A 15,016-nucleotide genomic window follows, 5' to 3' on the forward strand; every position below is an offset into this window, starting at 1 on the left:
TAGTGGAGAAGTAAAGACTTAGGACGAGGAAAAGAATGAAAGCCTGAAGTAAATGTGAAAAGATAAATAGTGGACATGACAAACGTCTAGGCCTTTAGAATTAAAACTGGATGCAGACTCAAGTAAATGAGGGTTACAAAGTAATTGGGAAAAAAGGAAACAAAAAAGAAATCTGTCTACAAAATACATAATGTATATATTGGCTGTTTGAGTTACCCAGCTAAGATTCTAGGATCTTACATTTCTTTACTACATTGTTATATCTTGGCACTGTTCAACAAGAGGCACAAGAAGAAAAAGATTAGATTTTAGGAAGAAAACCTTAAAAAAAAAAACCTAACCATAGTATCCTAAAGGGAAAAGAGCTTTAGAGACTGTACGATCAGACAGAAATAAAGGGTGAAAAACAAGTTAAATGTAGGAGATTTGACTACAAGGTGAAAGCAAACCAGTTTACCTGTATGGAAACCCCTTTACTCAAAACCATCTTTTCCTGCCACTGCCTAAGTTCTTCCCTTCGGAGAATTCCACCACCACTGTCCCCCTCCCAACTTTTTTTTGACATTGTGACATTAAGACTGTTCAGTGCCCAAACTAGTAGAAATTATGTAATTATCACTTTCCCTAAAACTCTATAAAGAACAGTTATATACTACCCACTGGGTCTCACCATTTCTTGAGTATTTTGGTGGATCATAAATTGCGCAAAGATTAGGTCCAAATGTTATCAGAAAGCTGGAATGCACATTCTCATAAAAGCATAGCAGCTCTGCTATCAGGCAACCCTCAGTGGACCACTAATCTAGACTCATACCCTAAAAAGAAATTCTCTCAGCAGGGAGATGTGAAGTGAAGCATGAGGAAGGAAAATATTGTCCACTTTCTTGGGTGCAGAGCCTAGGAATTTCTTTAATCTTTAAAAAAATAATAATTTCAAGTTGATGTTACAGTTCCAGAAAGAGTAAATACAGCTCACAAATGACCTTCGTGCAACTTCCCCCAAGGCTACTATTTCTGATCCATCTGAATGTAAGCTGTAGACATGACCTGCTCTTACCCCATAATGCTTCATTGTGTATTATTACTTGTACTTGAGAAGTATAAGGACACTTCTATATAACCATGGCATAACCATCAAAATCAGGAAAATCTAATCCACAGACCCCATTCAAACTTGCCAGTTGTTGCCATCATGCTCTTTACAAACCCAGGACCTAATCTAGGAACATGAGAGACTTAGGTATCATGTTTCTCTAGCCGCCTTCAGGCTGAAACAGCATCTTGGTTTTCCTTATATTCCTTGACATTTTTGAAAAATGGAGGCTAATTACTTGCTAGAATACCCCTCATTCTAGGTTTGTATGACGTTTCTTCATGATTTATGCATTTTTGGCAAGAATGCTGGCACTTCTCCATCAGGAAGATGGTAACTGGTCCCATTACTGAAGATATTAATTTATCACTCAATTAAGATGGAATCTGCCAGGTTAATTAACATATATGTTGCACTTATTAATACATAGTTGAAGTATTTTATGGGGAGATCCCATGAGTTGATGTAAACATCTTGTTCTTCCTGTAACTTTCATCCAAAAGATGTCGCATCCACCAGTGATTCTTGCTTGAATCAAGCTTTACCATGATAATTGCCAAATGGTGATTTTCTACTTCCAACATTCTTTCTAAATTTACTGGCTTTCTACTCTAGGGTGGTAGCTTTCTCTTTTCCCACATTAATTATTTATTCATGTCACTACATAATAATAAATTCCTTTGTTGCTCAAATGGTCATAAATCCAGTCCTTTTATTATTTATATTAATGCTCAGATTGTCCAGATTTGGCTGGTGGGAGTTGACTCCTGAGCCCTCTTGACAGCTTCTTAGTTTGTGAGCACTGTCGATTTCTGGCACTACACAATATTTCAGACTCATCTTGTATTCTTTCTGCCTCAGCCTTGGAGTCAGCTATTTCTCCAAGAGCCCTGGGTTCCATCTAATGAGAATGATATTTAGAAACTAAGCTTTCAGCCCTATGAGCTCATCGCTGTATTGTTGTTCTAGGATTTCTTACAGAACAAAGTTAGGAAATACATGTTTGTATACGCCTGCACACACACAGACATGCATCTATCTGTTTAAATATCTATATATAAGTATTAAAAACCATGAGTTCACACTGATACCTTCAATTCCAACCCAACAACACAGGCACATTCCAACCTCCCCGCTTCCCAAACATCCTCTTTCAACAGTGAAAACCTGGCTTCCATTATCCTCAACGTATTTACTTATTTGCCCCAATCGTCCCCAAACCTCACATAGCCAAAGCCCCAGCCGTGAACAGTCAGCCACAGAATAGCCCTTCTCTCTACAACCCCAGGTTTTGTCTCACATGCTATTAATCTTAACCCTTTTTCCTTTTTTATTCAGATTGGATCGTTTCTATCTTCAAGTTTGTGGACGCTCTGTTTGCATTTCCCTATCCAGCGATGTTTTCATTTCAGATTAATGTTCTTTTTGGTCCTGAATTTCAATTTGGTTTTTTAAAATATATGTTCCATTTTTCTGCTAAGATGCCCCACAGTGATGCTACATGGAATTCTCTGTTCTAACCATGTTCCCAGAATCCTGAAGCAGCTGGCTTGATAGACCGTGGAATGGCCTTCTGAAGACTCAGTTATAGAACCAGTCAGGTTGTTGCGGAAATCGGTCCATCGAGAAACCAAACACCACACTCGGAGGGTTGGAGAACTCAGGTTTATTAAAGCCGGCGGCCCTAGATGAGCTGACGCTCCAAAGTTCTGGGCCCCGAGCTCAGGGTGAGCTTTACTTTTATAGTGCACATGTTTACAGAGCATGGAAGTTTCCAAATAGAAACTTCAAAGAGCAGGTGCAGAACATTCCATTTTTTAGTAAAACATCTTAAAGTCACACTGGATTCTTAGGTCATCCTGGTTTTCTGGTTTTTTCGGCACAGCAAACATATTTCACAAAAGCAAAACAAGCATGGAGTTATTTCTAGCTGAGTATAAGTTTCTAACTTTCCTCTTCAAGGTAGAAGTTCCTTGCAAGGCTGGAGAAAGGCTCTGCAGAAGGCTCTATATGTGCTGAATCAGTGCCCAGTATACGGTGCTGTTTCTCCCATAGCAGGAATTCAGGGGTCCAGGAATCCAGGGGTGGAAACCACAGTGGCGCCACTCACTACTACCGCATGTCCTCTGGTTTCAGCTTGCGGTCCTGTGGCAGTATCTCCTCGCAGCTTTTTGGGGTCTCATCCTGTGCAGTCCAGCTCTGAGCCAAGGACCTCTGGGGGATCCCTCTGTGGACTTCTGCCCCCCCAACCTTTCCTCTGATGCCTTGTCTCACAAATACCGGCTACTTCATCCTTCCCAAACTCCTACCTCTTCCTGTTCAGTTCTGTGAGACCACCATTCTGCTTGGCTTTCACCTTTCGTGCCACGACCTAAAAAGTAACCCCAAGGAAGAAAACTGAAGCACATCATATATATATGCCTCTTTAATCAAGATCAGAGTCCTGCTATGCCTACTATCCAGTGCCTGGAAGCAGTTGCCTCACAGATGTTTTTCCCGGTTTTATCCATGTTAACAATGGGAAGGTAGGTCCAGTACCAGCTTCTGCATCATGGCCAAGAACAAAATTCAGATCCTTTAGTTTTCCTTTGAGACTTTATTATATTAGCTGGTGGTTCTTAGGCACTTCACTTAAGTTTTAAGCAATGATTGTTGAAATGGTTTCTCAGTAAGGTGAAAACTATAGCATTTCAAAGGATTTACTGGAAAATCTGAGGAATTATTTGAATTTGTTTGGTATTTTCCCCTCGTCAACTTTTCCTACTGGTCTTGTGCCACATCCACTAGGTCCCACTAACAAATTCCTACTTGATAATATTTTAGTCTCATAAAGTACATTTAAAAATTTTTAATTTAAAAATTTTCTGTTGAGAGAGTTTTTCGAGAGGAGGACGTTGATGAGCGCAGGTGCTGAAAGAGGGTCCTGGGACTAGCTTCCCACACTGCCTGCTTCTCTTCAGCCCACCTGCGCCCACAAGCTCCCTAAGTGCCGAGTGTTTGCACATTGGTAGTAGCAACAAACAGGTGATGGAGGAGGTCGGAGGCAGAGGCAGCCGTCCAACTATAGGGACTGTTTGTTAACCAGGTATTTGTAAGTAAGGTCAAACTTGCTTTTTTTTTCAGAAGCGCCACAAGGGTTTTATGTATTGTTAATCCCAGCTAGCTACCCAAGGCTGAGTTAGGGAGCTACTTCCTGAAGAAGCCTAACATGCTTAACCCTTCTGTTTAACACAACAAATAGGGCAACTTTATTCATTAAGTACAGTCATTACCAAAACTATACACCAATCTACATTTTGGATATAAAGTGTGAGACACCAGAGGGAATGAGAGGAAAAGACGTAACAGATGCCACAGTGGGAGACTTAGACAAAGCAGGAGAGATGCAGCCTTAGGTCTGAAATCTCTCTCCTCTTCACTCAGGCTATAATGAACCCCAGATTTACTATCAACTATAGTTCTTTGAAAGGCCACTGAACCGTAGCTCATCTGCTTTTTTGATTGTTTGTTTGTTTGGCACACGGGCTTAGTTGCTCCGTGGCATGTGGGATCTTCCTGGAGCAGGGATCGAACCTGTGTCCCCTGCATTGGCAGGCAGATTCTTAACCACTGCGCCACCTAGGAAGCCCATAGCTCATCTGTTTTAATCACTACACCTTTGTAGGCTGCATTCCAGTGCAAACCTCAAAGGCTGCAACATCAATGACCAGGGCAGCCTTACCAAATGCTATGGACTGAATGTCTGTGTCCCCCACCAAATTTGTATATTGAAGCCTAGCAATGTGATGGTGTTAGGAGGTGGGGTCTTGGGGAGGTGCTCAGGTCATGAGGGCAGAGCCCTCATAAGTGGGATTAGTGTCCTTCTACAAGCCCCCAGAGAGCTACCTTGCCTTTCAGCCACATGAAATTACAGCTAGGAAGCACCATCCATGAACCAGAAAGTGGCTCTCACCAGACACCAAATCTGAAGGTAACTTGATCTTGAACTTCCCTGACTCTAGAACTGTGAGAAATATATTTCTGTTGTTTATAAGCTACTCAGTCTATGGTATTTTTGTTATAGCAGCTGGATTGGACTAAGACACCAACCATCTACTAATTCATTCAGCATTCAAAAAAATCAGTATTTCATTTGTCCTTCACACACAGTAACTCTGCTAAGTACTTAGAGAACTACTACAATGTTTAGAACATGCTCCTTACATTTAAAGAGTTAATAGACTATCAGTCTAACAGTTTTTTGCTTTAAAAGTATATTTTGTACGTGTGTCGATCTGGCATACTTTTCTAACAGCCAGAGGCTACCGGATATTCCTGTTCCTCGCAACCCAAAGATTAAGGACAAAGCAAGCAATAAATAAGGTAGGGTTGCTGAGAGAAAATTAAAATAATCCATGTAAAGCACTGAGAACATGCCTGTTATGTAGTAAACGCTCGGATGTTTGCTATAGACATTATTATTAAAATAAAGCATACAGGCAAATTCTTATTCCAGTTTTGGTTATGGGGGGGGTTCTTGGGGGGGGGATGGAAGAAGAAAAGCATGTAAAACTTTTCATTTCCAGTTTGATTGACTGCACCTACAGAATTCCTCCATGAAACGTATTCTCAGATAAAAACTTTGATGAATCTTTAATTCGATGCTATAGCCAAAAATTACACTAAAATTGTAACAGGACGCTTTAATGGCCACCTTAAATAAACTAAATGGCAAGGTATTTGATTTACCCATAAACTTGGTATATTTTAAGACCACTTTATGAAATGATTTGGGATCATGAAGGAAATAGATTTTGAGTAATGTTGCATGTTAACAGTTCTCTAATAAACTGTCTTGATTGTCTAAAAGCATGCAAAGGGAAAATGTTTCCCATTGTCAAAATACCCCAAAGTCGTGGTGCCCTTGACTCCACAATATGTCCAATGACGGAGAACTCTTCAAATCTGAAAGCAGCCAGTGCGTGCTATCAGAACATGATTCCAGCAATTTTTACCAAACGGTCCTCGTTGTAGCCCCTTGGGCCTCACACATTCTCCTGAGATTCATAACCACCACCTTGCTACACAGCCCTGTTACCACTCTAAGAGGAAAGAGAGAAAAATCAATTTGAACATTATAATCAGAATATTAGAAGCAAATAAATATACCTGATAAGGGCACTTCAGGAAAGGAAACATTTTAAGAATGTCCTTCAGAGGTGTTCCGCTGCCAATCAACTTTCTTCTTATTTCCAAAGTCTGGCTCATCCTCTTATCAATTTCGCTCCAGTCCTTTTCTGTTTTCACATATTCTTGCTGGAACCAGTTGATGTGTTCGTCTACCTCAGAATCTAAACAAACAGTTTCCTCCTGCAAAACATTTTCAAAATATCAACATGTTCCATATTTCAAGTGGCAGTTTAATGCTTCACGAAAACCTGAATCACGGGCTGTTATTGCACACTCAATAATGCATTCATGTGCTGAGCATGGCTATGCAGCATCACGCTTGGCCTTGAACGTGGTTGACAAATGTCTTTAACGCTGTGAACAAATCAAACAGTTAATTACTGACTCTGCAATTATATAATCTGTTCTCTTGACAGATCTAAGAGTTATCTCATTTCCTACATACCCTTTTACGTGGAAACCTAGATCATCCAGAATGTTCACAATGAATAGGAATGTCATTTATTTCTATGCAATTAAATTTTAGAAGACAAAATATTAAGAAGAGATAAAAGGTTTTAAATAAAGTTTTTGTTATTGTTTGTATTTTTCCCTCTTAAATGCTTTTTTAGGGCTGCAGTACCACGCCATAGAATCCAAATTCAAAATAATTACAGTGGATATTTTGTGATGCTAAATCAGGAGCTGTCAATTATATTCACTAAATATTTGGGTACACTGGATGGGGAGGGGTGGCTAAAAAGTACCCCACATATTCTCATTAAAAATCTAAGGTAGGGGCTTCCTAGGTGGCGCAGTGGTTAAGAATCTGCCTGCCAATGCAAGGGACACAGGTTCAATCCCTGCTCCAGGAAGATCCCACATGCCACGGAGCAACTAAGCCCGAGTGCCAAAAAAAAAAAAAAAAAAAAATCTAAGGTAATCAATAGGCTTTGTGGAGGCAAGAAAAAACCTTTCTAGAAAAATTCGCTGAGTGGACACCTGGCTTAGCTACACTTGAATCAACAAGTTGACAAACTGTCTAACTGACCAGAATGTAAGCAGATGTTGTTACCTGGGAAAATGGAAAAATGATAAAGAGCCTAAAAGGCTCCTATATCAAGACTTTCACAAGAATATTAGGAAAGCATCAGTTAGATTCACTATCTGTGAATATAGGATGATTAGCAAGACATAGACCAAGCGAACAAATTTCTAGAAAAATATAACATACAGACTAAAAAGAAATTCCTAGAATCTTATATAAATTTAATTAGAAGATCAAAGTCTCTCCACAAAGAAAATACCAAGACCTGAAGGTTTCACAGACAAATTCTACTAAACTTTCAAAACAGAGTGCGTACCAAATTTATGAAAATTCTTTCAAGGGATCTAAAGAAAATTCTATGCAGAATTCCAACCCATTCTATGAAACCTCTATGAAGCCTCTATATCTATGACATTGATTTCTAAACCTGAAAGAACTGTAAGAGAGAGGTTAATTACAGGTCAATCTCATTCATGAACAAAGTTGCAAATATTAGGAACAAGGAACAACTAACTCAGATTTACCCCAGAAATGCAACAAGGGTTTGACATTAATAATTGGTCATGCTTGGTGCTAACTATGATTTCCCCAGAGAGTGTCATTTAACCCTCTAATTCCTCTAAGGAGGTATTTATCTGAGTCGTCTGGTCTAGAAGCCATTAGCCACACATGCACATGGAGCACCTGAAATGTGGCTAGACCAAATTAAGATGTATGCTAGAAACCTGAATTTCAAAGGCTTAGTATGCAAAAAAAGAATGTAAAACGTCTCATTAACAATTTTTCATAATGACTACATGTTGAAATGATAATATTGGGTTAAGTAAAATATACTCAATATTATAATTCCACTTGCTTCTTTTTACTTCTTTAAGGTGGCTACTAGAAAATCTTAAATTATATCTGTGGTTTGTACTATATTTCTATGGGACAGTGCTGTGTTGGATGATAGGTTTTTCTTCATACCAGATTCCAATCATTCCTGTTTCCACTTCTATTGTCATCAAATTGACTTTGGAAACAACGCTTGCCTGTATAACTTCAACAGTCTCTTTCCTTAACATTCAGTCATGTGTCTTGGTCAATCAACAGGGAAACTGCTTCGACTTTGCCCCATGTTTCCAAGTGCACAGCTGACTTGTAGAACTTCACAGTATTAGCAAATGTGCCACCTGCTGATGGCAGTAATTGCATTATACCCAGAATGCAATTAACTGTCAACATTTCTCTTCAACTTTTGCTGTCTTGTTCAGTCTTGCACCATGAGAGAAACATCTGTGGAAAAGGCTATAAAAATGATTAGTATTTATACAATAAATCATTATGTCAGGCGCAGTAAGAGACAAACAGTAAATGCCCTAAAAGAAATTAAGAGAAACCTAGTATACATCCTCAGCATTTGACTAAGCAGTTTTTGCATGACTTTCAATTCCATTTTATTCATGAGCCAAGGAAAGCTAACACAAAACTAATTTCATGACTTTAAAAGTCATGGGGTACATATATACCCAAGAAGTAGGAAGAGGAAATGTTTTAAGAGAGAAATGAATTACAGTAGCCCCTCCTTATCTGCAGGGGATACATTCTAGGAGCCCCACTGGAAGCCTGAAACTGCTGACGATACTGAACCTTATATATACTATGTTTTTCCCTTAATACATACCTATGATAAAGTTTAATGTATAAATTTGACACAGTGCGAGATTAGCAACTAATAATAAAATAGAACAATCATAATAATACACTCTAATAATAAAGTTATGTGAATGTGGTCTCTCTCTATTTAAAACTAATAAATTGTTTATTCCTAGAACTTTCCATTTAATATTTTCAGAACACAATCTGAAGAGGAAAGTTAGAAACTTACACTCAGCTAAAAATAACTCCATGCTTGTTTTGCTTTTGTGAAATATGCTTGCTGTGCCGGAAAAAAAGCAGAAAAACAGGATGACCTAAGAATCCAATGTAACTTTAAGATGTTTTGCTAAAAAGTGGACTATTCTGCACCTGCTCTTGTAAGTTTCTGTTTGGAAACTTCCGTGCTCTGTAAACATGTGCACTATAAAAGTAAAGCTCACCCTGAACTCGGGGCCCAGAACTTTGAAGCGTCAGCTCCTCTGGGGCCACGGGCTTAATAACCCTGAGTTCTCAAACCCTCCAAGTGTGGTGCTTGGTTTCTTGACTGACCGATTTCTGCAACAAGTCGACTGCAGGTAATCGAAACCTCAGAAAGCGGAACTGTGGATGGGCAGGGGGAGTACTATGAATTGCTAATTACTATAGTGTTAGTAATTTAACACCTGGCAGTTTATTTATCTATTTATTATTTAACAAATGTTTGGAGGACTTTGGATGCAAGGACACCCCACAATCATTTATTAAATCCCTGCATTGCTGTCCTAGATATAGCATAAGTTTAAAAAAAAAACATAACCTCTCTACAGAAACCGCTGCAACATTCCCAGTATATGTTGATAAGATAAATATTTCACATCAGAATAGGGCAAAATGTTAATTTTGTTTTCTTCATGTTTCAGACTCTGAGAAAAGTCCTTAAAACTCCATCATATGATGAGGAACAGGTGAATCACTGGGACACTGATCCAAAGCCTGACATGCAGTGCTTGGAGCCATTTGTATTACTCAGGCTAGGCAAAACGCTGCTGCTTTAACAACCCCCAGACATTAGAGCAACACAAGTTTATCACTCATGTGACATGTCCATCTCGGGGCCCAGCTCCTTGTTCTCTTCACCCCAAAAAACTGGCTCCACCATCTAGAATGTCAGCCATCACTGCAAAAGAAAGGGGAAAGATGGGGCACCGTATACTGGATCTTCAATGCCCTCGACACGTCTCACATTCCACTGGTCAGAGTCAGTCTCATGGCCTCATCTCACTTCAAGAGAGTGGAGAAGTCCAATCCTGCCGAGTGTCTGAAGGACGCGAGCTGGTTACATCGATGAGCAGCAATCATATCCGCACTCATCTACCTCTGGATTTCTTGTTATGTGAGAGCATAGCTCGCCTTCTAGTTCTAGCCAATTTCAGGCAGGGTTTTCTGTTAGCTGTAGCCAAAACCATAATAACTGAACACTAATTCTCAAACCAGAAAACAAATCCCTAAATGAATTCTGTATCTAGCAAAACATTCACCAAATATGAAGGAGAGATTTAAGACATTCCCAGATAAATAAAAAGTGAGAGAATTGGTCACTAGCAGATCTGCCTTACCAGAAATACTAAAGGCGCTCTTTCAAGCTAAAATGAAAGAACGTTGACTGTAACTCAAATCCACATGAAAAAACAGAGCAGTGGTAAAGGTCACTACATAGGTATATATAAAAGACAGTATAAATGTATTTTCTAGTTCTAACTCTTTCTTTCTCCCGTCTTGTTTCAAAAACAATTGCAGGAAGCAATAGATAAATTCTGTGTTGATGGGCATACAGTGTATAGGATTTAATTTAAGTGACTAACAGCACAAAGAGGGAGAAGAGTGTAGTTATACAGGGGCAAAGTTTTTATATGCTATTATAATTAAATGGGTATTAATCCAAACTAGATTATTATAAATCAAGATGTTAGTTGTAATCCCCAGGGCAACGACTAAGGAAATAACTAAAAATGTTTATTTACTAAAAGAAACAATACGGGAAATTAAATTAATACACTAGAAAATATCTGCTTAACACAAAAAAGGCAGTAATTAAGGAATAAAGCAACAAGAAAGTGATGGCATATAGAAAACAAGTAGCAGACATAAATCCTATCTTAGTAATCACATTAGGTAATTGACAGAATGGATTTTTAAAAAGTGATCCAACTATATATTGTCTACTAGAGACACACTTTAGATTCAAAGACATAAGTAGATTGAAGGTAAAAAAATGGAAAAAGATATACCATGCAAGCAGTAACCAAAAGAAAGATAGAATAGCTACACTAATATGAAACAAAATAAACTTCAAGACAAAAATTGTTCCTAGAGACAAAGGAGGATATTTTATAATGGGAAGAGGGGCAATCCATTAGGAAGATATAACAATTAAAAACTTATATACACCTAAAAACAGAATCCCAAAAATCATGTGGCAAAAACTGACAGAACAGAAAAGAGAGACAATTCAATAATAATCGTAGTTGGAGATTTTAATATGTCACTTTCAATAATGAACGGAACCACTAAACAGATGATAAACAAAGAACTAGAAGACTAGAATGACTGCTGTTCCTGGGGAAGACAACATGGATTGTAAGAACTTGGAGTTGGATGGAACAAGTCATATATAAAATGAAAACCTTCAAGATGATATCAAAAGGAGTTTTTGAAGAAACTTTTTAAAAAAACAAGATGTAGATTATTACATTAACTGATAAAGATAAAATCATCTGTGCATTTAAAGACCACATTAATAGCCTCCAAACTGAAAGAACTTCATTGCAGTTAGGAAAAAAAAATAGAAAAGCAAAAGCCCCTGTGGGAAATTCGAAGTCCTTCCTGCACTGCTTCAAGAAACCAAAATAAATTTTCACCAAATATCCAATTCAGAGTTAATTTACTCCATAAAGACAGAGGAGAATCTTTTCAAAGTGGATGAAAAGATCAGGCATAATGTGAAGAACTGGGCACATGAAAGATTCAAGCCAAGATTTTTTTCAGAAAAATTTGAAAGAAGCAATGACTATTATTAAAGTCAGCTTATATCCCAAGAGTGAAAAGTTTATGGTAATAAGTTGAAGCCTCTACTGGCTGAAAGAAACCTCAATAATTTAAGAAAATGTGTGCATTAGTCAAAAAGCGTTAAAGAAGAATTTAAGCATTTCAAAAGTATGTTTACATCCTGATGTTTCAAGTGGGGCATTTGGCAGAGGCCCAAGGGGGCCACCAAAGAATCCTCTGGGTGAAGAGATTTCCAAGAAAGGATGTGCATCAGGCTGTATCAGTGGGAGGATCAGGGTCCACTGCCCTATGTCAACCAGATGCCATCCCCATCCCCACCCCAGGGTCAGGATAATGTGAGCAGGATGCCTCCATAGGCCATCTCCATCCCGTCACGGCAGGCTCTCCACAAGAGCAAGACAGAGCTTATCCTGGTGCTCCTTGTGCTGGCAGATGCTGGGAAGCTTCCCTTGGTCATACCCTCCTACATGACTCAGCACCGCTAGGCCAGGCTCTGCTTCTCCTATGAGAAGGCAGGTGCTACGAGGAGTCCCAGGTGAAACAAGGACCCCCTGTTTCTTCCCTTTATTCCAGAAAATGAGAGTGAACCGCCCCAGAAATGTCTCTACCCTCAGTGCTAAGTGATACTAAGTAACAAACACTAAGTAATCACATGTAATGTGGCAATGGCATAAGAACAGACTGATAGACCAAAGGAGTAAGAGAGAGTGGCCAGAACACACCCAAGCCTTTTGGGGGAACTTAATATACAATAAAAGTGCCACCTTATGCCAATGACAAAAGGATTGATTGTTTTGTAACGGGTGTTGTAAGAGCAACTCACTCTATGCAGATCCTTACTTAATAGCATATAAAAAGATGGACTCCAGATGACATTAAAGATCGAAACATGAAAATGCAAAGTATACATTTAATAAAAGAAGGAGTAGGAGAATATCTTTGTGACTTAGGGCATGGGAAGGGCTACTTCCTGCAACTTAACAAGAAAAAGATGCCAACCCATTAAAAACTGGGCAATGGATCTAAAGAGGTAATTTTCTAAAAGAAGAAACTCAGAAGTCTAACAAACCCATGAACAGATCCTCAGACTCATTAGTTATCCAGGGAGATGCAAATCACAAGAATGAAGGTACACTTTATACCTATTAGACTTGGCAAAACTCACAAGGCTGGCTAATTCCAAGCATTGGCAGGAAGACAGGGATATGCACTACTGTAGGGAGTGAGACTAACAAAATCATTCTAGAAAGTAATTGGTCAAATTAAGTACATGCACGCCCTCTGCCCCATCCGTTCCACTTCTGGGTGGACAAGCCAAAGAAACAGCTCACAGCTGGGTCCATAACCAGACAGGTATAATGGCGTTCTCTGTAATAATCGTTACAATCATGGGCTAGAAATACACATAGTGAATGAGTCTTAAAGAGTGTCAGTGGCAAAGGGAAACAAAAATGACCATTTACACTGAGTCAAATATATATAAACCCAAAATGAGAGTACACACTTTAGAATACCTTACAAACAAAAAGATACAGATGAAACATATGACAAGGGTTGCCCAAGAGCAGAAGTGGGGAAGAGGGCAGAGAAGAATGAGCACAAAAAGAAACGAACAGAAGAGAAAGGCCTGGTACAGAACAATGATGATAATGTGCTATGAGGTGAGGAGTCTGATTCATTCAACTTTAACACCTGAGGGTTTTCGCAAAAAATGATACAGTACAAAGTTAATTCCACTACACTGCATGCAGCTCCCTACAATTCCTGTAAGCTTTTAGAAACAGTGTGTCTTCATCATTTAAACAGGATAATGTTGTCAGCAACTTAAGAAATTACTCAGTTAAGATACAAATGAACCAGGACCTCCTAGGTGGCGCAGTGGTTAAGAATCCACCTGCCAATGCAGGGGACACGGGTTTGAGCCCTGCCCTGGGAAGATTCCACATGCCACGGAGCAACTGAGCCCATGTGCCACAACTATTGAACCTGTGCTCTAGAGCCCGTGAGCCAAAACTACTGAGCCCATGTGCTGCAACTATTGAAGCCCACGCGCCTAGGGCCGGTGCTCCACAACAAGAGAAGCCACTACAAGGAGGAGCCTGCGCACCACAATGAAGAGTAGCCCCCACTCTCAGCAACTAGAGAAAGCCCGTGTGGAGCAACAAAGACCCAATGCAGTCAATAAATAAATAAAATAAATAAATGTATTAAAAAAAAGATACAAATAAACTTATAAACAAGACAGAAATAGACTCACGGACACAGAAAACAAACTTATGGTTATCAAAGGGGAAAAGGGGTGAGAAAGGGATAAATTAGGTGTTGAAGAGTGACATATACACACGACTTTATATAAAATAGATAACCAACAGGGACCTACTGTAGAGCATAGGGGACTATATTCAGTAGCTTGGAAGAACCTATAATGGAAAATAATCTGAAAGCTAAAAGTCAGATGCATAAGAAGCAATGTCACTTATGTTGCATTTGACAGCATGCTTGTACAAGCAGTAGTGACATGAGGTAGTGAGGTCAGCAAAGGACTTTTAAACATTGCACTTAAACCCAGTATTTTGTAGGACTGATTTGGAAACATTGGTATTCTGACAAGTGCAGCCATTTGTATACCATGGTTATAAGTCTTTTTAAGAGTAGAATATGAGGAACCCAGGCATTTTTAAGACTCACGGATGGCTGCTTTGACGCTGCTGAAGCTTTGGGTTCTGCAGCATAGTTTAAGCAGTGCCCCACTGACCTCGGAGACTGAGGGAGGAGGAGGGTTGGGACAAAAGATCTGTGACCTAGGCTCAAACTCACACAAATTTCGCAGCTGCTTAGTAATCTGCAGAAGCCCACGTGACAGGACTAAAAACACACTGTCTTTCACTGAGGCATCTACCATCAACTCTTTGGTAAATTCCTTCCAACCACCAAAGGACAAGCAACAGAAACAAAACAAATGACAAATCTCTCCCCCTCCCTTACTCCGTCCCAAAACCTTCCTCCAGTTTAGCCAAACCCACTTCCCTGCCTTTGAGGGAAGG

The 15,016-nt window shown here is 39.3% G+C and overlaps 1 protein-coding gene across 1 annotated transcript in view; it reads right to left on the reverse strand.

Annotated features, from left to right (window-relative positions):
- The window catches only part of SAMD3 (sterile alpha motif domain containing 3), a 38,938-nt gene that overhangs the window by 1,422 nt on the left and 22,500 nt on the right, over positions 1-15,016 (reverse strand). Inside the window, exon 7 of the mRNA XM_057739894.1 lies at positions 6,242-6,442. Within this exon, the coding sequence (XP_057595877.1) occupies positions 6,242-6,442 (201 nt within the window). The remainder of the gene's footprint in view (positions 1-6,241; positions 6,443-15,016) is intronic.

Source organism: Hippopotamus amphibius, chromosome 6 (genome assembly GCF_030028045.1).
Source record: "Hippopotamus amphibius kiboko isolate mHipAmp2 chromosome 6, mHipAmp2.hap2, whole genome shotgun sequence".
NCBI classification, from domain to species: Eukaryota; Metazoa; Chordata; class Mammalia; order Artiodactyla; family Hippopotamidae; genus Hippopotamus; species Hippopotamus amphibius.